The sequence below is a fragment of the Anser brachyrhynchus genome (assembly GCF_964034855.1).
Source record: "Anser brachyrhynchus genome assembly, chromosome: 5".
NCBI classification, from domain to species: domain Eukaryota; kingdom Metazoa; phylum Chordata; class Aves; order Anseriformes; family Anatidae; genus Anser; species Anser brachyrhynchus.
In genome coordinates, this window is record NC_137699.1 from 55342063 (window position 1) to 55367460 (window position 25398).

General features: G+C 38.8%; 1 protein-coding gene across 3 annotated transcripts in view; it reads right to left on the bottom strand.

The window, feature by feature from the left end:
* Nucleotides 1-25398, bottom strand: part of CDC42BPB (CDC42 binding protein kinase beta) — a 95527-nt gene that overhangs the window by 43335 nt on the left and 26794 nt on the right. For all 3 annotated transcript variants that reach the window (XM_080593978.1, XM_080593980.1, XM_080593979.1), the window contains exons 2-6: nt 23538-23629; nt 12254-12337; nt 8701-8796; nt 3759-3907; nt 244-337 (exon numbers count right to left, since the gene is read on the bottom strand). In XM_080593978.1, the coding sequence (XP_080450104.1) occupies nt 244-337; nt 3759-3907; nt 8701-8796; nt 12254-12337; nt 23538-23629 (515 nt within the window). The remainder of the gene's footprint in view (nt 1-243; nt 338-3758; nt 3908-8700; nt 8797-12253; nt 12338-23537; nt 23630-25398) is intronic.

Genomic DNA, 25398 nt, shown 5'->3' on the forward strand with positions numbered 1-25398 from the left:
AAAAGGTGAAAGACAGAAAAACATAGCAAAGAATAACTTTAAATGCAGCCTGTAAAACAAGAAGAGTGAAAAAATGTTTTATATAAACGTGTTGCACATTTCCCTCAATTTTTAGCATGTCATAAAGTTTGCAATCTATCACCTCCTTGGTGCACACTGATAACATGTAATAAATTTAAGATCAGAAACTCACATAAATGGTACCACTACCAACAATGCAATTTAATTTTGCTTCATACATACCGTGCCATCTTCACTCATTTTCAGACAGGACCCAAAGTCTGCCAGTCGTATGTGGCCATTCATGTCCAAAAGAACATTATCAGGCTTTATGTCCCTGTCATAACAGAAAGAAGTGAAAAATTTAAATACAAAGTACGAGCTGCACTTGTACAAATTGCATCAAAATTACAGTTTTACATTGGATACCCACTGATGCAAACTCATTATTTTGACCCTTTCTTCCTGATGAACTTAAAACTTTGCCTGCAATATTGAAGCTTCAGATTACATCAAATTTTCAGCTCATCAAAGCTGAGCTCTGCTCCCATAATCAAACAGAACAGTTACACAGAATGATACAACTAACAGATAGGTAGTTTACCTTATCAACCTCCTTTCAAGATTATATGCATCCTAATACGCTTTTGGAGGGGCAAGAAAGATAAAAGGCAATTTTTTAATTTGATTTTTTTTTGGCTAAGATTTATAACTAACTTACAGCTTCTTATCCAGAAAGATTTTTCATTGTTTCTCTAAATTTTGTCCAGTATTTTTCAATTGCTGTTCAAGACCATCTTTCTATATACTACCGCATAACACATTTGCTTCTATGGGTACCTAAAGACACTTGCATCCTGTGTACATACAGCAGTTACTCTACAAAGCGCTGAATTCCCCTAGCTCTAGGATCAAGGCAATGCCATTTCAACAGGATACAGTAATGGGAGAAAGTCTCCTGGATCAACCACTTCATTCCTATTCATACATGTACACAGCGAGTTATAGATGGCATTCAGCATGCTAAAGCTACTACATGACATGGAACTAAGATTTCCATTTCATTGCAGCTCATTACTTAATATTATTTTTGATACCAAGAAGGCAGCCGAAAAAGATTTAGAGCATGTAAACTAAATTTAGTCCACCAACTACGTTTTCTCTCACTTCTTTGTGCTCAAAACTAAAAGATGGACAGACATCCAAATTTAATATGACAGTCTTGATGCCCACCACATAATTTTAATTGATAGCCTCAAAATATCCAGCATTATTTTCAGAGCACCAAGTCAATATGTTGAGAAAGGAAGAGAGATGAGCAAGTGGAGAAAGTAGAACTAACCCAGCTACACACCAATTCTGCAGGCTAAGAATGAGAATATTCAAGCCTTGCAATCTAACTTGCACCAGTGTCCTTCCCTTTCCTTAGCCAACACCACCCTGGATCAGCTCACAACATGCCAGCATTTCACCATGCCATTTTGAAATATTAACTGAGCTAGCCAAGAAAAAGATAACCAAACCAATAAATCTGTGTTTTTTGTTTTAGATACCATATATATTCCAATAATAATGTGTATTATTAATAAATAGAACATGTGCTTTACGTTAAACCCACCAATCCTGTTGCATCACTGAATGCGGAATTTCTTTTCAAATGGGAAGTTCCAAATGTCAGCACACCCGCCCAAAAACTTTAGAATTGTACGCTAGCTTAAGCTTAATTTGAGGGGAAGAGACTTGAATTAGTAGGAACAAGATAAAAAACATGCTCTAAAACACCCTGCTGCATAGAGGTGGATACTGACAATGTATGTCTGCTTTTTCAGCTGCTGAATTCTACTATTTCACACTTGGGCAGACATGAAAAAAATCAAAATGGGTTTAACAAAGGGTCCTCATATGTTTAAAAATCCTGATACATTTTTCCAACACAAAATTGAATTGCTACTTTTTAACCAAGGGCTAATGCTTTGAAATTTATTATCGAAACTTCACCAATACTGCTACTAATAGCAGTATTAAGACAAAATATCAGTGCTAATGTATGCCTATCAACATAAATTAAATGCATATTTACTTGTTACAGGACAGAAAAGTATTTGTTAACCCAGAAAACTAGACCACTTCAACTACAGTTTCCCAATAAACTTATTAGTAATTTTCTATTGTTAAATTTATTTCATGCATTTCAGTTCTAAGGCCTGTACAGATTTCCCTTATAGTCCCACAAATTAGAGTTGAGCTCAGTAGGAGCAGAGGACTATTAAAACATACACAACTATGCAAGGATTTTTTGTTGTTGTTGTTGTTTAAATAACACCATTCACAGTGCCTTTCGAAGCATGAGCCAATCTCATCCACCACATCTCTGCTTTTCTGCTTTGCATTCAGGTCTCGCTTGCCTAAGGGAACACTGTTTCTGTTGAGAAAGGCTTAATGCCTCATCTCTGAGCCCCACTGTTTCCTATCTACAGCTAACAGGTCATATAAGCCTTTAAAGGGTCCTTGAAATCCTCCCCAGAGCAATCATGCTTCTTCCTAATCCACTGCAGTTGCCAAGCAGTAACTTCTTGGGCATTCATACATCTCCCATTCATCCTATGCTTTGGCCTTGGAACCGTTCATTCCTATTGCCACAAGAGACATTCATTCAACCCATGCAAAGTTGCAGTTGGTCAGGTTCCACTCCTCGGAAATGGGTGCAATAGTGCCTCTGGTGAACTTCTCCAAATCCGTACCATTTTAACATCCTCACATATTGTCCACATTTACCCACAGGAGTATTACTGTCTGTATTTTATGGAGTTACAATTTATGGAGTTACAAATTAAGGCATAAAGAGGTAAAGGGACTTGGTGGTCAAGATCTACCTGCTAAGTAAATAGTATGAAGCCCACTTCTCCTGAGACAGGACTTCAGGAACCTGCTCGTATGGCCATAAGCAGACTTCACACAGACAAAAAACACCACTACTCTCACGCTTAATATTTTCTAACTTCTTTGTTACTGAAATTAAGCTGTAAGGTCAGTGTATAAAGATACAACGACAAAGATTTCCAGTATTATTAAAATTTTGCTTTCTAATTGATATATCACACACAGTGTCTAAATCTGAAAACAAAACCAAGGATAGAAATTCTCACTTGTTCAAGATTCTTGAAATGACACAATATTTATCAAACATCTCCCCTGCACTACTAATAGCTCTTCTGAGACAGTCAGCCCGAGAGATGACCCAAAAAAGAAGTGTGCTTTACCTGCCTGACCCATTTTCTCTTACTCAGAATAAGGAATGTTATATTTTTAACTGCTTCAGAACACAACCTAAGTTACCACAATTGTAGGTACTGATCTGGAATATGCATCCTGTGTTGTAGAAACAATTAGACAGGCACATGCCCCCTCATCACAAAATTCATCAATTTGAGGATAAGCTGAGGTAAACAGATTCACTGTTACCATGGCCTTATGACAGGTAGATTTCATGAAGAGAACTGAGAGTAAGTCAAGAAGTCTGATTCAAACTAAAAGTTTTAGTAAAAGGTTAGTCAGATAAATACCACTGCTTTTAATACCAGTCCATCAGAATTTGGTATTTAAAGTCTTATAGCAGTTATAATATAGTTTGTAGTCAGCATGTGCCCACAGCAGCTTGCCTGTGGCTACGGTGCCCATTTGTATTTGTAGTAATAGCTTTAAGATTAATTTCATATAGATGTAAATGTGTTTTTTTCTCAAGCGAGATGACACTTTACCTGTGCACATAATGCAGCTCGTGTATGGAATGTATAGCAAGCACCATTTCACCAATGTAGAACCTTGCCATATCTTCAGGAAGTTTGTCTTCAAACTTACTGAGAAGCGTCAGCAAGTCACCACCAACATAGTAGTCCATCACTAGATACTGGAAAGGGAGAAAGAAAGCAGTTATGTACTGAGACACAGCTGTTAAGGGAAAAAAATAAAGTTTATCAGTTAACTGCTAGGAAAACAAACCTTTTCACTATTTTTTTCTATCCATATGAAATGAAGTTAAAATTAGTAATCCTCTGTGTTACGTTTGTTCAGTGTAAAAACATACCATATTCCTTTAATAATTACAGTAATAATGATACATCAGCATTCTACCCTTATCATAAATTTATAGAGAGAGAAAGCAACTACAATCAAGTAAATCAGGGTGAGTTTATCTCTGTATTAACTACAATGTTACCAAAAAAATCCAGTATCACCAGAAATTAACGTAGGTCATCAACACAAACTGAAAAATTTCCAGAGGGGATAGTAAGAAAAAATAATTAAAAACGATAGTTAAAAAAAGTGAAAGAATATTAGTATTACACTTAACATGAACAGAAAATAATAATACCACTTAGAAAATAGAACGATTTTTGAATGGGAAACAATAAGGATTAATATTTTGAAGTTTAATTTATGCAAGTGGCTTTTTGCCTGACTTGCACATTTATTATCAGGTGTTAGAATGTGAGAAGCAGCATGCAACTGAACATAGGATATTTATCTTAAGATATAATATTTTATAATATAAGCATCTGCTGAGGCAAACTCTTTATAGAAGCAATAAACAATACGCACTCTTCCTCCACACATTATTTTGATTAAAATTTCACTAAAAACTTCTCTGGAAAGTATTAGCGCTCATTAGATCGATGCAGCTCAGTCTAAAATAAACATCTCATTACTACTTTTAGCTTTGGTACCATTTCAATACTACTTGAGGTTCCAAAAGTACGATTTATCACACCACCATCCTCTAACATTCATCTTGGCACATGCCACACCACGGATGCGTAACAGAGCTGGCAGGAACTTCATGACACTGTGGCAGGGAGGCTCATGACAAGCCAGAGGCACTACAGCAGCATGAAATTTAAGAATCAAACATTTGGGTTCTTGTGACTGTATTTCAATGAAAAAGGAAATAGCCTCCAAGGCCAACCAACCATTATTCTGTCTATTGAAAGAACCAACACAGATACAGTTAACAAGTGAAAGAAACGGGCTTGGACTTGCTATTTGGTTTTCATACCACAAAACAGGGATTAGGCTCAGTTATTTCCTAGCAAAACGCACCTAAATCCAGACCATCACTCAGCATATATTGACTACATTTAGTACCAGCAGTCTTGAGCCTTTTTGTTCCATGCTTCCCACTCCTTGATATATGATTTTAGGAGTAACTTTACTTATTCTGGAAATAACTTTCCAAAGCAGTCATCTGATTTTTCTCATCAAAGTAAAACAGCTTAGAATCTAGTGTTGCTGCTACTGATTCTTCTTCCACCAGAGAAGCACAATAAAGAAGATAAGAATCCGAAGTAACAGTAAGTGCACCACTATCCATTTCCTTACGATGCTGTGCCTTACAAGAGTGACTCCAAAAGGCCTACGCTTTGATATTGTTCTGCATATCATTACAGCTTAATTTGACAGGCAAATTTCATGATTTATGTTGAAACCAACCAGCCTGTATTGCACAACGCCACAAAGAATTTTAAACGTTTGTTGGAACACTGCATGCACACAACAATTATGTTTGGGAAGGAAAGGCTACAGACAGGAACCAGAAATGTTTTAAGAGGGATATTGTATTACACTATTTTCTCTTAAATTCAAGGCTAAGAGAGCTTATAGAGCCTTCTGTGGGATCTGAAATAGAATGCCTGTCAAAGAGGCATCATTGCCTGCTTCTCAGCTCCCACAGCATTCGTAATGCAGTGAGAACTCAGCCGACCCGTGAAACGAGGAGCCTGGATCAGGGGAACACAGTGAACCTATTCTATAACAAATATCAAGTTTTATTCATCCTCCACATCTTCCCCTTCTTGCCCAGTGGCACTTCGCTCTTCACATTGGGTTAAAATGAAGGGTATTATGACACTTACATTTACACATATTTTTCTTCCTGGGAAGAAGTTGTATCAAACAGGAAGAGTAGTTAGAAATCAGCGGTGAAAAAAAAAGGCATCTAAATACTCTTATGAATACTCAGGAACGAGATTGGGAAATAAAAATTTCCCTCTTGATAGAATTTCTGGTAAATCGCAGGAAAACTCACAGATTTCAGTCTGGGATAGATTATGAACTTCAGGTCTCATGCGTGTTTAAAATATGCATGGACTACGTCTTACCTACCCCCTATCTATTTCAGTAGAATCACCAAAGGCTTACTTAATCCATCTTGTCTCAAACTGTCTCTGCAAAAATCTTTCTACGAACCAGAAAAAGCCATGCTAGCATTTCAACACACTGTCATTTAAGACTTGACTGTTCAGAACACACTACAATGTGATACATTTGCCTCAAACATGTAAAACTAGAGGAGCAGAACCAGAAAATGAAACTCAGAACATGTACTTTTTGTTGAATTTGTTTCATGCTTATATTTATGTTCTGCATCATTAAGTGCTCTACGAACATCAGACAGAATACAGCCCCAAGTATTTCTAGATTCTCCAAGAGCAGCTACTGCTTTGCTATCTCAACATCTTCTCTCTCATTGTAAAGTCTCTCTTCATGCAGCCAGAAGAGGATGGCAAAGTCCTAGGTGTGCAAAGCCCTAGGTGTGGGGAAGACACCAACATTCTCTCTCTGTGTTAGGGTTAACCTTATGTGGTTTTGCATTTAAGAATCATGAGCTATAATGCACAAACATCACTGGGAGCAGATACAAAGAAGCTAGAGATTTCCCTTTCAGAGGACCGATGTCCACTCCAGGTTGGGAAACCAAGCTCTGTTGTCTGTTCTCATTTTCTTCTTAGCTTTGCGTTCCATTTTACAAGATCAAGGGTAAGCAGCAAAGTCAAAAAGTAAGCCCAACCTGTCCAGGTTCTGTAACATGACAGCACTCTCCTGAGATGTGGAAAAATGCGGCTATAAACTTGTTCAAGCCGAGCAGAGGACTGAACAGAGATCTTTTAGTCCCTGGACAAATAAACCACTAAGACGGTATGGAAGAGAACCTGGACCACAGCCCAGGTTTCTGGATGAAAGCCACTTCCTGATGTGTTTTGTCAACTTCACTTTTTCTTCATGCATCATTTACAATAGAGCGACTGAGATGCACATACACTTCATCTGTTAGTACCAGACATTTACATGAGGTGGATGCTGAGTAACAGACTGAATTGGAAGGCAGCAGCTCAGCACATGCGGTACCAGACCTCAGGCAAGCTGGCAAGCTGCTGACTTTGGCTGCCACACCGAGCTGTTGCTTTCTAAGTTCTGGATCTTTAATTAGATGCTAGCTGTCTAAATTCTGCTGTCAAGTGAAACTTCCACATCTTTGTTCTCCATGCCTTTGAGAACGTGGGGAAAAGAAACATATTATACTGCTATAGCTTACTTGGAACAGATTTTCATGAAATGGTATTAGCAACACTCTATCCCTCTCTGTACTGTCATTTCTATTACTAGCTATTACTACAGGTAACATTTTTTTCTTAGGTAGCTCCATTCTCAGATGGTAAGTGGAAATAGCACATAGGGTGCTGTAGGTTATTGTTATAAAAGTCTGAAGGCTGTTTGGTTCTGAAGGAATTTGAAATTATGAGCAATCTTTCTGGGAAAGTGTCAGAGAACTAAATTTTGAGAGGTTGAAAAATCCGCATCTATCGAAGTATTTATTAAATGGAAATAGACTGTAAATGAGGGTACAGAGACCCAGTGTGCTTAAAATGTGCTTGACATTGTGAAATTACGTGTAAGACGATAATCAAAATAATTTTTTTTTGTTTCAGCACCTCTGAAAACTGTTGGGTATTTAACTCTTTCTTACACTTCATTCCTGAACTCCCTGGCAGGTTTTCATTGGTAAGCTTTTTTCTTATTTATAGTCATGACTTGATAGTTGTGCCATCTAGAAAGCATTAAGATGCTGAAAACCTTCGCATTACAACTATGTTCTTTGCTACAGAAATAGCAGATTCTCTAACGCAGCCTCAGTTACCACAGGGAAGCTGGATGTTTCACTATATTCCAGTGTGTAGGAGCTTCACTGACCAGCACTTTCCTGATTTCTGTGACAAAGTGAAATATAGCTTCTACGTTACAGTTCTAGTGACCAAGAGTTATGCAGTAATCATTACTACATGTAATAAGAGCAATTACTTTCTTTACAAAGGGTTGCCATAATCTCTCAAACTATAGAGAGATGACCAATCTACTGATTTCAAAAACATTTAAATACTTTTATGAAATTGGCTACTTTTCGTTTCCTGAGGCTTTTAAGATATCACAGCTTTTAAAAAAAAAATGTTAAATTACTTTTGCCATTTTTAAACAAAACCATGATTTTGAAAGTAAAAATAAACAATAAAACAAAGATCCTTCTTACCTTCACAGAGTTAACATCTCTCTTAAATTAGTTAATTGCAAAAAATTATTAAAAAAAGTTTTAAAAAGTTATCCAAAAATATAAACTTAAACATGATACATTTTATGCAAGGGTAGGTTAATTAAAAGGCTGCTTAGCTAAACTCCTGTAGACCACAGTACATGACTTTCTCACTCTGTTACAGTTACAGTCAGTCCTTTGAAGTCTTTCTTCAAGAAGAAAACGCCAAAATACTGCTGGAAGGCATGAGGTAGACTGATTTATTGCAATACCCTTAACTGTACCAAAAATAAAGTTCTTTCATAACATAAAGCTTTTATTTGCTGATGAATCAAACCTACCAAATAGTTCTCATCTTGAAAGGCATAGTGCAATGTAGTGATCCACTGACAATCTCCATTCACCAAGACGTTTCTCTCTTCTCGGAAACAGGCTGTCTAAAGGAAGAAAGGAGAAAAAGCCATTGTCAACATCAACAAGTAGTTTTCACAGGATGAATATATATGGATGCTTTATGAGATTATCTAAAATTACTGAACAGAGGTCTCAATTCATTTGAATTTAGTCTGCACAAGTGACAAGCCAAGGAAACTCTGCAGGCTTGTAGTTATGCATTCAGTCATTCTAATTCTGACTGCGACCTTAAAAAAAAAAGAAAAACACCAAAAAGAAAACCCACAAACCAATCGAAGCCAACACTAAATCTTTGTTCCATAAGATATTTTTAAAAGCTAGAAAATATGATAACTTGTCACTGCAAATCTGATTCTTCTGAAAAAGACCTTTGTGAAAATATATCACAATGTTATTATATGGAAATATATCAAAATCTTAATTTTCTTAGATTGCAGTTCCAGCTATAGACACTGCAAACACTACAGGAAATAAGCAAAGTTTACTACCTTATCTTTGCCTAGTATAATACATTTCCAATTCCAAGAATATTTCCTCTACTTCGAATAGCATACTGCAACAGTTCAGGGAAGCAAGTGTAATGTGTTTTCTCAGCATCTTTACATAAAACCACCTTTCATAACCTTCAAGAGAGTCTTCCTTAATAAAAATAATGTTTTTATTGGATCAGATCAGTATTATCAAGAAGCAGACCTTGGGATTCTTTCAGTACTGTCGATTCAGAAAGCCATTATTATGACAACCAGTAGTTGCAGATTCAGGTGTTCGGGTTTTAGATGAGAATTCATTTTTTGTCATTGCCAATTGTCTAGATGTCATAGAAAACGCACTATGTAAGGAACATTCTTGGGAAGCCGAAGCCTCACCATATATCAATTGCATCTTAAAAAGTTATTTTAACCATTTTTTCCCCTTAAGGAAGCAAAAGTCAATTTACGTTTCTACTGAACGAGGTCATGCTGGGGTCATGTTGTGAAGTTAGTAATTATTGGTGCAAAGAGATGTGTATTATAATTAAATGTTAACTGAGAGTGATTTTAAGGTTTACGAATGCAAGGTCAAAGTATCATTAAAAAAAAAAAGTTTGGCAGCAACAGCAGCTCAAAGTAATCCAATCCCCTGCCCTCAGCACCACGGCACAGCAGTTCTCAGTTGTTCTGGCACCGCTCTTTGGGGAGGCTGCCAACGCAGAAAGCTAGTTTATTTATTTTCAAAGACATCAGTTCCTTGATCCAGTTCACTGCGCAACCTCAAATAGTGAGGGAATGTTATGAACACTTCAAAACCAGTAATGCTTCTGAGCACTCTGCATCCTGAATTCAAAGTATAAAACTATCCTTTTCAGCTTACACTGGCTTAAAATGCCTTGAGACATGCCTCGAGAAAGCATGACAGGCTACCTAATTAGCTAGTCAGGATTTATTTGGAACTGTGAGCGGTAACAGACTAATGACTATGCATTTTGTTGTCAGAACAATGAATACAAATGGCCCACCTCATCAACATAAATGGCATGCTATTTTTTGCTTGCAGCCCATTTACGGATGTCAGTTGATATTCGCTAATCTCTCCTGTACTTCAGTAGCTTCCAACCATATGCTTTTTCTTGCAGCCAGTACACAAATCCCCAGTATTTAGATAACTTTTTGCTATGTTTAATGTCATACAATGCTTCATATTACATAAACCAGCATAACATCGCGTTTCTTAGACCACTCACACAGCGGATAATAAAACACCTCAAGCCTGCTTTTGAGTGGAACTGCCCGCTTAAGATGCCATTGTATACTTGCAGGTTTCATTTTAAAAACTAACAAGTTCTACCACATCCGTGAAATTTTAGTTTCCCAAACATTTTATGAACTTGATATGCAGGTTATAAGCTCTTGCTTACCCAGGAAAGCCAAAAAAAGCCAACAAACTGAACAGGAAATGTCAAAGGGGCACAGCAAAGCAGACAGCTGCCTTTGCTGTTCTTTGTAGATGGGGAAATCAGCAGGAAAAGGACTTAGCTGGACTGTTACTTATCCTAACTGTGCATTGGGAAAACTATTGCTCATTACAGCTCTTTCTTGGTAGATAACACTCTTCCAGCTCCTAGCCTGCCTGACAAGGTAAGAGGAGTTAGTCACATAATTTGAAGAGAACAATTTGTAAAGAAAGAGCTCTCTCCTCAGAACATCTCTACATAAAGTTTCAGCTATTTAACTAAACCTTTTAATTAAAAAATGACACTTTAAAAATGACAGAAGTAAGCCAGCATTAGTTGCATCTCCATCAGAGTTTGGGAACCCCCTAAAAGCACCTTAGGATTTAAACTGATTCTAGACTGAGCAATGAATTAGCCCAACTAAAATCTACGTTGAAATGGCACCGGATTTCCCCGGTGCAGGCAAAGACTTAATACAGAACCACTGATGCAGCACAGCCAGGAGCGTGAATACTCCTGACAGCTCAAAGAACAGCCCAACAGCAGCGGCTGCGCTGCTTGCGAGGAGAGGACGGGCTGATGGACGGACTGTGACTAAATCAGCCAAATGCAGTGGCGAACAGGGCTTAACAAGAGCCAAGAGATTAATTCACAGGAAAAGAGGTGGAACTGACTCATTGAAAGGAAGGGAGAGACGAGGAAGGGAAGGCTGGGGAGGGGGAGGAGGTGTCAGGAAGGGGACCGAAGAATAGGATAGGGAAGTGTCAGCAGGCTTAGTCCTCAGCAAGCAGCTAGCCTTTGTCCCTCAATAAAACTGCTACAAGGAGTGATGCAATATACGTATTTTCCCCTCAGATCTATTGCTCATTTAACTGCTGATTTATATAACGTTACATTTGCCTACTACAATGCAAGAGTAGGTATTCTAGGAATACGCCAGTTATGGCGCATTCCCAGTAGGTCCTTGCCTAATCTGTGAAGTACACATTCGCATTTACATAATTTGTTGTGACAACTTACATCTCCTTTCATCAAAAACACCCTTTTTAAACAGACTTACCCTCTTAACACATTTGTTTTACAATTTGAATCTGTGGTTTCAAAGTATTTAGTTACAGTTTTACCAGTTACATAAATCCTGTTACAAACTGCAGGATGCAAAGCTCCTTAATATATGCTTTCTGAATACAAGAGGAAAAAAAAAGATCCTTTCATAATGTATTTGTATACAGCTGTGAATGTCACAGTAGCACCGATCTCAGCTTTCATGTAGTCTTTAACTTGCCTTTACTGTAAACAAAAATCTGGCCAATAAATTCAGGGTAAGAACTAGGGCAGACTGTCTGGTAAACGAATACACGGTAATGCTGAGAACAACAGATGCCTGGAAGGGACCGTCAGACTTGATTGCATTAAAACAGCTTAAGAAAAAAAAAAAGTATGAAGCTCCTAGGCTCACAAAATAATTCTTCCTAATCTGGAAGAGCTTCAGTGTAATTTTCCTGATGACATTTTTAAAATTCTCTGCTTTAGAGAATCGTATTACTTACCTCTGCCCTTTTAAGCATTTCCCATTTATTGAGAATTTTCATGGCATAAATGCGCTCCGTACACTTCATTTTAACAACTGCAACCTGCAATAATAAGATATCCTCATTTAACAAAAGCATGGTCAGAGAAATACAATATTTAAACAGCTTAATTTTCACACAAAAGCACTGTCAGAGAAATACAGTATTTAAACAGCTTAACGTTCACACAGTGTTAATGAAGTAAATTACTAAAGAGCCATCAGCAATCAATTCACACCAACAAATTACAGCTTGATTCTGTGCTCCCTCCACGTTCCTCTCCCATTAATACTACGGACTTGATGCACAACACACCCTGTGTGGTCAACCGTTCACAAGCAAGTACATTGGGGATGATACAGGAGGGGTATGAAGCTTTTTCTAGGAAGATGCATCATAAATTGTTTTGCATTGTTGACCACGAACAGGGAATGCTCCTAACACTGTGCCTTCAGCCAACCAGGAAACATTTAAAAGGGCAACATTAGAAAACAAGAAAGGCCGCTGTCAATAGAAATACACTACATTTGACTCATTTGTTTTCACATTGCTGTTTTCAGAAACTTGAAAGATATTTATAAATTAACATGCTTTTGTGTACTATATGAAGATATTTTAAAAGAAGCAAAGAAACAGCATTCATTTACTTAATCATCATTTTGCTTGAAGCATTTTGCTATGCATCCTGTGTATTAGTCACTTCTTAGACCAGCCTACTACAAACAGTTGTTCATATGGCTGAACAGTGGAAGAAAAACTGAAGAATACAAAAACTTCAAGGCTTAGGAATGCAGAGACTGTATTTAGAGCAAGAACAAACTAATTCTTCTTGCAGTAAAGCTATTATTTCAATAAAATTCTTACATTTGGCAAAGAAAAGCAAGACTGACAACTAGGACAGCAACGTTTCCACAAGACTGTACGGGGACTGCTTGAGTATTTCTGCTGCTACTTGTTTTGTCTATTTCAGAAGCATAAAAGCAGTCGGCTTTCATTGCTTCCATCAGAGCTCTGAGTAGCAGTGGGAGAAGTAACAAGAGTCATGTCGTGCTCTCCTCTTCTGTTGCTTTATAACCATTATCTGTAAGGGATTCAGGAGATGCAGAGACTCCAACAAGATGCTAACTATAAAACAAGGTTGGAATAGTGCACCGAGCAGATCGACACAAAACCTGAGGAGGGAAGAGTTCCTCCCTGCCACTTACCCTAAAATAACTCCAGATGAAGGACAGTGGGAGACTGCCCTTCCAGTAACAGAGGGATGAGATACCCTCATTTAGACGCTCGGCTCTGCAGGTGGATACCTGAGCCTCCCACCCCTCGGTGCGTGAGGCTCCTCTCACCAGCTCACGCTGACAGATGAGCTCCATCTAGTACACAGCTGCACAGTCACGCAATGGAAATCTGTTATGGAAGGACCAGCAGGTATCTATGACAGGGAAGACATGGGAATTTAGCCCTAAATACAGTGCTAAGAGGAATCCTTCTGTACAGCATGTAAACTATCCCCAGCCACACAGCACCTCAACCTCTCCTGGTCTGCAAACACCTCCCGCAGACACCGCTCCTACAGCAGGGGATGGGGGAGTACAAATGAGAGTCTTGCCTGAACATGAGACTCCTTGGGCACATATAAAGGGGTTCGGTGCTGACCTGCAATGCTGGTAATGGCCTAAGATGTTTAGCTTTATTCCCAGCCTTGTCACAGCCTTCTAGTTCAAACCTATTGTGACAGTCTCTCCAACTACAATGAACTGAATCATTTGCCTGACACAGCTAAAGATACGGTGTAAGTTAAACTACACATTAAAAGCTCTGAGAAACTGCAAGATGCTGACATAGTCTCTATAGACATTAAATTCTGTTTCATACAGAACACGATAGTTTGGGAAATACCCCAGTCTCCATTTGGGAAATACCCCTGTCTGCACCGGAGGAGAAGAGCAGAGCAGAACGCGACCAGCTGCTGCAAAGAACAAAAGCTCTGGGGCAGAAGCGATTTACAAGTTGAGCTTTGCAAGCCCTGAAGAAGCAATATTCAAGTTTCATTAAACCACAACGCTCGAATCGCTCAGGCATCTATGTACAAAGCAGCAAGCAGAAGACAGATACACATCTATTGCGTTTTATCTAAGGCCATCGCTGTCTGCAAGCACTGCGGGGCAGCGGAAGCTTAGAGACTGATCTGGGCTGAAGTGGTAAGGTGTGACGCGAGCCTGGCATCGCAGAGGGCACTGAGAAGCTGTGCAAACATTAAAACAAAGCAGTAAGTGAGAACAAGCCTGGAAAAAGAAAAAAGAAAAGGGAGTCAAATCTGTATGATCTACTCAGCAATTCCCCATTTGCCATCTCTATCAGTGCCATCATTTTCAACTGAAAGGACTGCTTAAAACAGCCTGACTAAAGTTTCAGGAGGAGGAGAATTGTTTTCTGTGGAAGAAGAAGTGGAATTAATAAAAGGAGAGTTGACTCTCACATTTTCACTCGAAGTGGTTATCAGATGATGGCATCAGTAAACACGCTGATGCTGTAGTTGTAAGGGAGCAGTGGGACAAGAAGCTTCTTGTGCCTGCAGAAAAAAATTGTTGAACTATGCAGCAAAATGGGTAAATCCCCAAGAAAATGAAAAAGTAGCAGGTGTTTTTACAAGGAAAAGGAACCTGAAAGGTAAAGAAGATACCTCAGAGAAGCAACAGATTTTTGGCCTGACTAGACCTGACTCTGCAGTTCATTCAAATCATTAGGATTTATTTACCTTTTAAGATAAAAAACACTACCACTAGGACACCAAAACCTCACTGCTGTCTGAAAATAATATTGCACACACACACACAAAAACAAACTTATAGCCTTTGCTCCATAAAGCACGAAGTTAACTTGAGGAAAAGCTTTTACTTTGGTCATCAGGTAGCAATATTTCTAAGACTGTATTCGTATTTCTAAGATTGTATTCATGATACAATACTTCGGTTGCTACAGAGATGCTGCAGCATATATTTTTTCTTGCTTTTCTAATAACTTCTTTCTCTGGCATATCTAAAATGCAGTTAAAATAACCACAATGACTACTCTGCATGAGCAAACAAAAATCCCTTACACTGCAATTGTGCGAACCATGCAAGATGTCAAATTTGAAATATGAGTGCTTCTGTAGTACACACCAATTCACTACATCATAAGAGAAATCTTCAGAGGTATGTTCAGAGGTATTCCGAAGGACACAGATTTGTACAAACGCCTCCTTTAACAACAAACGCATTGCTGCTACCTTAAGCATAGGTTTAGAACTTTACTGGCCAAACAAGTGCTTACTTCGTGCACACACTGTAAAGAAATTGGATTTAATTTTGATTCTTACCCTTTATTTCCACGGCTAGTACAACCTTTTTTCTTTTAAGTATTCTTAAGACATTTATGAAAAAAAAGTATGAGAATTGGAGCTAAAGTGTAAGCAAGAGCCCAGCACGATAACCACATGCCACAACAGCTCATCAGATTTGTATTAATTTCTGCCATCCCTTTTCTTCCAGGACTTTTTGCCTCAAAGCTCTGCTTCCCTTGTACTGTAATAAAATCAAAACTGAACCAATATAGCTGAAATAACCTTTTTAGACTTTGGCAAGAGCTAGAATTTTGCTTCTCAAATTGTTTCATAAAAGCCTTTTGCTGCATTCTGATCTTCCAAAGCCATTTGATACTGACATTTACGACTGTAATGTGCAAAGCTATCCAAAGCTTTTCTTCTGCCCCGACGAAGCCTATAGGGTGGGAATCCGAGCCAAATCAGCCTCAACAAACATGAGACTTCCTAGTCCTGTACTCTGACCTCCGAGTGACATAACCAACATTAGCAAACAGCATCAAATTACAAATTTTATGTAAACAGCAAGCATGATGTAAGAAACTGCAGAAATCATTTAAATGCAAGGCTGAATTTCCAGAAAGCAATTAAGATAGTTAACAAAAAGACTTTCGACTGGGAACCTATGGATTGTTTGATGCTCATCTTCTTGGAAACCATGCTGGCGTTAATTTCAAGACAAACATAAAAAAGCTACCTAACACTACTTATGCTCATGGCGTGTTAAACTTCCATGTAAAACTTAATCCTAAAATTTCAGCCCTTGAGGACAAGGTGAAATTCAAATACAAAAAGCTCTCACCTGAAAAGGAGACAGACCCAGACATACAGCTAACAGTCCTTCTGCAAGCTCGTAATGACAGGTATAGCGACAGGTAAACGTTACTGCCTTGTAGAAATACAAAATCATTGGAAACTCCACGCACAGCCACAACCCAGAGAAACTTCACATGCAGCAGGTATGAAGGAGGGATATTTAGAGCATCTCATACTAACACAGGAATAGAAAAAGCTTTGCTTGTTCAAAAAAAAATAAGGAAGGCAAAAAGTGGCTATGATTGCTACCTACCAATAAAATTGGAAGGAAGGACACCGCTAACAAGGATGATGAGAGATCTGCTTAGGCTAATGGACAATAAAATTACATGGATAAAGTGATGTAAAATTGCACGAATTAACCTTTGGCAGGAACTTGGAATGTCTTTAGAAATTTGAGTGGGGATTTTAGACAAGCCTTTCAACCAGAAGAGACAAAATGTCATTTCAGATGTAAACAATTTACCTGTAATGTCTTATTACCAGACTCGTAATTGAATATTATAGACATTTCCCTCAGTTAAAGCTCGTAGACACCACTTTTACACTCCTATTTCTGCCTCATGCAATTGATACCTTGGATGATACCTACTGAAAACACACTGCAGGAACTGCTTTATCTTTCCAATACTCTTGGACAGGAGAAGTCTTTGATACATAGCTCATTAGTTAACAGTTATCACGGAGAAAAACTGGTCTGGACCGCTTTATCAGGTTTTTTATGTCTATTTTACATTTTAAATGAGCAGCAGTATCTTTGCAGGGTTCATATTCCACAGTTCACATTTCCCAAACTAAGTAATGTTTTTATCACCAAGAATAGATCTTCACGCTGTACAGAGAAGAAATAAGTGCCAGCAAGAAAGATTCTGCAAAAGGTGGCCCTGAGCAACACCCAGGCTCGCTCCTTAGCGGCCAGCAGGCACACAAGCACAGCGGCCCAAGGCAGGTCTGTCTGTCCGGTCTGTCCGTCCAGCTCCCTGCAGCCAGCTTTCTGTCACAGCAGCCGGGTGCTGCCACCACACAGCCGCCCAGCTGGAGAGGCTCACAAAGAGCAGCAGCCTTTTTCAGAAGCATTTTCAAAACCAAGCAGCTTCTTTGTCCATTTCCACTTCAGAAAATAGCTTGTGAAGAGCACGGCACGGAAGAGGAAAAGCTCATTAAACATTTCTTCTACATCGTGTGTTAAATGCTTGGAGTCTGAGCAGCTAGGTGAGAAGTGTCATACGTTGTGTCCTATGCTTATGAGGTCAGTTAATCTACAATTTAGGAAGGCACAGTCCTCGTGGGTTCCCAATGTCAGTTACCAAAGCATCTGAAGAGACGAGACAGCCTCAGCTGCAGCCTCACCATGTCCCACGCTAATTTCTAGATGTAGACAAAAACATTACACTTAGTACCCTAAATCTGTGACTACGACATGGACAAGGCCCTAACAGCACAGCGTCTCGCTGCCAAGGATAATTGTCAACAGGAAGGTCAGTTCTTCCCTGTTCACTTCTGAGCCTAACTGCGCTCTTAGCCAGTGCATTTCCCACTAGGAATCACGTAATTCATCAGAAACCTGTGGTACACGGGATCGCTCCTATCCTCTTCTCTCAGCAATGAATTATTTTCTTTTGGCAACACTTTTACAGGTCTCGCTTCCAGCTAAGACTCTGACTAAGCACAGTGAGTAGAGGTAACAAGTACTATTACTGAACACTGTATGGATCAAGTCTACACGCAGCAACATTTATAGGAAAGGTATTTCTAACCTATCAGTAGCTAAATCCTACTGAAGCAGGGCACTTTAAGAATATTAGCTATTTTTGTGCTAAGCGAGACCAAAGGGTTCCACCCTTCCGCTGCAGTGCTGCTCACTGAAACAAGTCCTTACTAATAAACAAGGGAAGGAAAGCGATTGTTTCAGTCCCGTACTGCCAAATTTCCAGGAGGTGTCAGCCACATTATACAAGCCAAGCACACGGAAAGCAGATCTAAGGCTGCCCTGAGTTTCTCAGGTAGGCACAATGCCACGAAGCCCAGTATCTCAGGATGTGATTTCCTTTCAAATAATGGCCTGCAGTGTTTCTAGACAGAAGGAATAGCCAGCCACATGCAAATCTCAAGCCACAGATATAATGCATTTTTACAAGTCTAAAAACTGGGGGAGTTTTCCATTCTGTTCTTGTATTATTTAGATTTTCTCCTAGGAAAGGTGTGTTTTCAGTGGGTAACAAAAACTTCACCCTACAGAGCATACTCATTCTTGCTCATCAAGACAGGACACCACATTCATTTTGTTAATAGAACCCAGAATTAAGATTACAGAAATTCATTTTAGTTACAATTTTAATTCGGAGTGTTTTTTATTATTGCTACTATTATTTTATTCCTTATGGAGGTTGCCCCTCTGCACTTGAGCCATCTGCCTACATGATCCCAAAAAACAGAGTGAAAGCAATGTGTGGGCACTCATGACAACGTTCCAGCCACCTGGGTGTACACCCAGGTGTGTACACTGTAGGGGATGGGCAAGAACCATTAGTAGTTTATTCTTCTCATAGCTAACATTTCAAATTATAATACTCTTCATAAGAATAGTATGCATTCAAAGAACGTTTGAAACTTCTCTTCATAACTACGAAACTTCTGAAAAAAATGTAATGATGTTCTCAAGCCAGTGACTCCAGGACTCAGAGCCTTAAATATTCCTGTAAAGGATATTCAGACATTCAGTTTACCATGCATGCAAAGTAGCTGGCTAAGTTTATGAGAAAAGGAGAACTGCATGTTTTGGCAGGTGGCTACAGAAGAAATCTCTAGGTCCTGAGCTAGGCTATTTTTGTCTTAGCATAATAATGAGAACTTTAAGAAATATTTTTTCTCTTGCTTTCTCAGTTCTCCTTTGCTCTAAGAACTTTCACTCAGGTGGTTTTGGATTACCAGTTGTTTTCTTCTTCTCATATTGCTGGAAAAAGTGTAAAGAATCAGGCTGAGTTCTGCTGGTTTGAAAAGGAAAAGGAAAGAAAAAGGCACTCACAGTAAAGTTACACACTGGGGATTATATCAATCTGCCTTAAATTAGATGCTGGTGTATTCATAAGGACACACTCACATGCCATCTCAATCCACTTTCTGGTCAAGGAGCATGTGTCTTATGTGTTGTGTGGCAAAATCAATCACCGATCCTGTCTAATACAATGTCTTCATTTTGTTTAAGCCATCTTTCTTCAAAGCTACTGATTTATGCAAAAGTTCTTCGGTAAGACTAAAGCCCCTGGGGTTCTCAAAGAAGTCTAAAGTAGCTAAACTGTGGATATAGCTGCTATACACATTCAGGAGAATGGAATGTCGTTTTCAATCTTTTTGAAGTCTGGCTTGTTTAGCTGTTCAGCTTTTTAATTTAAACTACTTATTTCTATGAGGAATATGCTTAGTTTAATTCTGATTAAATTCTTTATGCACTTCAACAAATATGTTGTAAGTATAGTTTTTGATGTTGGTTTTGTTTTAATCAAGATTGAAAGAGTAACCTTATAAATAACACTAAAATCTCATCAACTAATTTATAACAGTTCTTATATGTGTATGAACATACCATAGCAAAATTATTTACAGCACCCCCATTCAGTGTTTTGAAGTGTTGCTTTACACAAGTCAGATGCCACAAGGCCCTCTAAAGAACCTAGATTTTATTTTCTTACTTATGGAATATCAACCTTCACATATTTACTATTTTATAATGCCTATATTTAACAGTTATAGCACCGTAGTATACACAAGGGTCAAAGGATTCATTCATAAGCAAAAAGCGTGAAATATTCTCTGGCAAGTGGGATTAAAGTACAGTGAACTTAAAATCAATGATCCTGCATAATTTAAACTGATCAAAAAGTTTCAAGCTGGCACAAACACAAACCTGTTAAGTAAAAGATGAAAATGACAATGCAATATCGACAGATAACCAACTCTTCTGACTTTGTAACTACTCATAGCTGTGACAGAAGGATGAAATTAAGATTTTTTATCATTTCCCTTCTGTGAAATTTCATTTCCACTGGGGTGGAGGGTGGGGGGTGTAGAATTTACCAGTTGCTTTGATCATTTCATGCTTTTCCAAATGAAAGAATATGAAAGATGTTGTTGATTCAGGCACCCCAAACAGCATTAACTTGAGTTTCCACCCAGAATTTCTAAATTTATATATACCCTAAAACTCTTGATCCAAAGCTAAGAAAGGTCACCCTAAAGCCCCTAACAAGTATAAACAGAAATCTCTGAAAAGTTCATACAAACGCTTCATCTGCTGCTGTACTGAGATTTCCAGCTGGGGAAATCCCTAAGTGAAGAAGAGCATCTTTATGAAGAGAACAGATTTAAGTACTATAAAAAACTGTCCTCCCTTAATGTTGTAACAAGGCTTCAAAACTTTAGATCATCACATGAGGCATTGACCTCTGTACCCAAAAGCCGTAAGCCACTGCAAACACCCCAAAAAAGAAAGATAAGTGAAGAGATAATTTAAAAATAAACTGTTGTGAGATGCTGAAGGAAATCAGGTAAGTTATCAACATTTGTACGAGCATTTTGTCTAAAAATTAAGTCCAAGGCTGTCTGCAGAAACACTCTGAGACGCAGTCCATCTCCTGCTAGAGATCAAAACTCCTCTCAACCTTCAATAAGCATCAGGAAATGTGTCCCATTTCTGTGTCCAAGTTACAGGGCAATATGAAAAGAGCTTACTGTTACAGATTCATTGATTTTAGGATTAAGAGGAATATTCTGGCAAAGGCATTCCTAATACTGGCTCCATATGCAAGCCACTATAAAGGGTTCCCTTGTCCTGAAATCATTTTGATAGCTATAGCATTCACAAGTCTAGTTCTGAAAAGATCCAGAAACCACTTCTAATCCCACCGAAAGACAAACTGCCAAAACACTAATCTAAAATTCTTTAGATATCAGCGGTCGCAGCCACTTATAGCTAGTAATTTGGCACAGCAGGACCAGAACAACACATCAAAGTAGCCTGTGCTGAGCCTTACAATCTATACTGTACGCGGTTCAGGAATTTTGTTTCAGAGGGTATCTAGTCTGGTCTCCTGGACTAAACACGCTTTGAAGCTGCTAGAAGAGTTGAAAACAATGATTGATTCTTATATACTCACTGGGGCCAGAAGCACATTTGGTGCACACCTGGAACACAGGTTCTAATTTAACTTCCTCCAAAAGAAATCCAACTTACACACAGCAAAAACATTCTGCAGTAACTGGGGGCACTGCCTTCAAGTATGCTATGCTACTGCTTTGAATCAAAGCACTAATAGCGATGTAGACAGTTACCTATTACTGCCTTGATTTTCTAGGCCCTTTATTTGGCCATAAAACTTTTTGCTCAGACCTCTTTTCTAGACTTAATTTGTAGCTTTCAGCCCTGCCTTGGACTTATCAAATTTTGTTTCCCATTTCTGTTTTTTCCTGTGAACTCTTTGCAGAACTATTCTTGCCTAAAAGCCATGTTCAAATAACATATTCCAGATAAAACACAACACTTAAATGAAACAACCGATTGTCATGCAGTATTTCTACTACCCTAAGATAACACTTCCTTTTTTTTTTTTTTTGTAACGAATGTTGCAACTCATGGAGTTCAACATCCACTAGAAAGTGGACTGTTGTTTTACAGGTCAAGACCTTAGGATTTATCTGGACATTTTACTTAAAACTCCCAAGTTCTTTGAGTAGCTATGTCCACAGTGACTACACACGAACTATTTCATCACATTGTTAGAGGCTGGTACAGATTAGGAGATGTTCCTGAAACATTTGTTTCTGCCTACCTTAGGTGTCCACTTTCTTCAAAAGCAGTCCCTGAAGTAGCTTAAAATTATGTGGATCTGTTCTATCCATTCATCTCACAATGCACAGAAACGTCACTGCTTTCTGAACCCAGGCTGAGTAGGGGCCTGGCATTTTTCTAGGTCAGCTTCTGGTCTGCCTACCATACCACTGTCCCACAATCAAACTACAATACCCCTTCCACAATCAAACCCTCTGCGAAAGAAAGTTTGACATGTCATGGGCACACCGTGCTTGGAACGAAAGCCCTGCACAGCACATCCTCCTGTTCCTGACACCAGATGAAGACAAGGAAGCCTAGCCTTTGCCACCGGCAGCAAAGTTGTAATCAAGTGCTAATGGGCCCAAGTGAGCCTTTAATGGCTGTCACTGCATTTGACTTTAGTGTGGTATTACTTAAAAGAAGCTTCCTGAAAGAAATCTAAATTCCTTGCTTCCAGAAATCCTCTACTTAATCACCTCTTTTGCTGACAGCTACAGCTTTACTTATGTGTACTTAAATGCTGAGAGGTTGCCTTTGAGGTTCTCCAGGAGCGTCCTACGCCTCCTACAGGGGGCACGCTCGTGAACGGTTTCGCTAGTGGCAAGCCCTCTCAGACTTGTGTGACCGATGAGACTTTCATTAAGCATATTAAGAAGTAAAGCTTCAGTCCAGGGTCCTGGGCCTGGCGAGTCCTCAAAACACAAGGCGTTCCTATCATCCCAGCATGATTCAACTTGCTGTCCAAAAAACAGATCCAGCAGCCTTTGATCTTCAAAGATGACAAGGAACAGCCTCTGAGGCAGCCAAATGCGTCTTTCTGCATTACCAGATTGCTACAGAGACAGGCAGATGGGTGGAGCAGCCTCCGCGTTCCTACCATCGAAGCAGCCCAGCTCTGTGTTAAATTATAGCAGTACAGAAGAGTACATATGGCAAGTGGGAGAAGAGATCCCAAATTCAGCTGTGCAGCTGCTAGGTGGGACCACCCTGCTCATACACATATTGAAGAGACACTTGTTTTGCTACTCTGAAGTCAAAATTAGCTAGTCACATAGATGGCAGAACTGGACACTAGAAACCCTGCTTCAAAGGGACCCCCCTTTAGCAGTACCTTGCTAGCATCCTACATTTGCAAGTATTTTAATATATCTGTGTGAATCTTCTGTCTTTAGGACAAATACAAATTCAACTGCACCAAGAAATCAGATGCACAAGCAATGAAAGTTATATTACTACAACTGGGAGCAAAATTATCTTACCTCACCAAATGCACCTCTTCCAATCACTTTTATAATTTCAAAGTCATCGCGATGAAGTTGCATCTCCTTTACCAACTTCGTAAATGGTCTTGCTGTTTAGGGAAAAGAAAAGAAGGAAAACTCTATTAACAGAAATCCAATAAATCAAACTAATCCATAAAACAGAAGTCTGAAGTACTTGCAGCATTATCTAGTGCACTTTTTCAACTACTGCTAGAATGTACAAATAGTAGAAAAACATTCATTACAGTATGCAATTAGCACTTAGAATTAAAAAAGTTTAATCCTATGAATACTGAAACTTTTGGCTGTATTTTTATGACTGTATAGATTAGTAGGTTCCACCTTCTGTTATCAGTTAACTTATCTGCCGTATTTATCCACCACCAAGAACTGTGCTGTGAGCCACAACCCAAGTACTCTAGCAGTGATTACATGGCCACACAGACTTGAAATTTCTAGAGCTGCAGTCAAGGAGGACTGTGCATGAGATAAACAGACAAATAAGCTGATGTTCCCTTATTTTGTGAGCAGAAAGCTATAGATTCCATTACTAAATCACCCTAACATATGGATGGCCAATATCAACCTCAGTCTAGGATTCTGCCATCAAATAAAGAGCAAAGACCTTCAGAAAGAGGTTTTGATCTGCCACCCCGCCTTTCTTTAGGGTTTCATAAGTCAGCAAAGGACCATAAAACTGGGATAGAGCTCATTCATTATGGGCGAACCCCAAAGAAAAAAATTGTGTTATCCTTCAGCCACTGGAGTAACTCTCCTCTTAAGCAGCGTTCAGCTTTCATTGCTTTATTTCTTCAGTTACTACCAACTGAAGTCTTAACAGCTCACTTTCAGTAGACAGGTCTCTGCTCAATACCAATGAATCCATGTTCTACAAGATCTGTTACTTTGAACTATTTTTTCCTCTTAAAAACAGAAAAACAAAAATCGCATTTGCCAGATCTCAGCTAGAACAAGTCTTGAAGGGCTGCAGCCTGAAAGGTGTCCAGCAATTAACTGACCTACATTTACTTTGCAATAGCGGTCCTGCTGGACTCCACACATTTCTCAAAGCATTTAGCCAATAAATTCCGCTGTACTTGCAGATGCCATCCATCTTCTCCTCTCTAGCCCCAATTCATAAAATTTTAATTATTTCTAGTGTATTATGCAAAGCGTATTACTGTTTAGATACAACACTTGCTACAATAATCATTAATAATCAGAATAAATAGTGAATTGTGAGACCAAATGAGTAAGAAAAAACAGTGGTGCAAGCTAAATTGCACAAAAGCAAGTATGGTGTCTACAAAGGGAATGCTTACACATCTAACTAAGCACAAAAAATTGCTCTTTTCCACCTCATCACAAACATTCCCAGACCAAGACAACTGAAGTTTTTAAAACACATATTTTCCATTTGCAGCAGAGTAAAATATCACAGAACTACTACTTGTAAATCCACCCAGACTTCCACGTTACCTCCCCGTGCATTATGATTATAGACCAATGAGTTTAAAACCAAACAGAACTCCTATAAAAGAGGGACAGTGTATTTCAGACACAAACAACAAACAAACCAAACCTTACAAACACACAGGAGATGCAGAAGTCTGAACTCAATTGCGGATTCTATAGGAAGTCAAAGCAAGAAAGCCTGAAAACTTGTCAGCAGAAACTTGCAGCAGCCAATACAATGAAGAAATACCTGGACTAAGGAACAGCCACGTTTCTTCACTGTTCTTGACAGAACTGCTATAGAAAAGGTTTCATCCAAAAGCAATTCCCCTCTCACTGGATAGCTTCACGTTTCTCCAAAGTGTGAAGTTTAATGGGGAATCTACTCGATCCTCCACTTCCT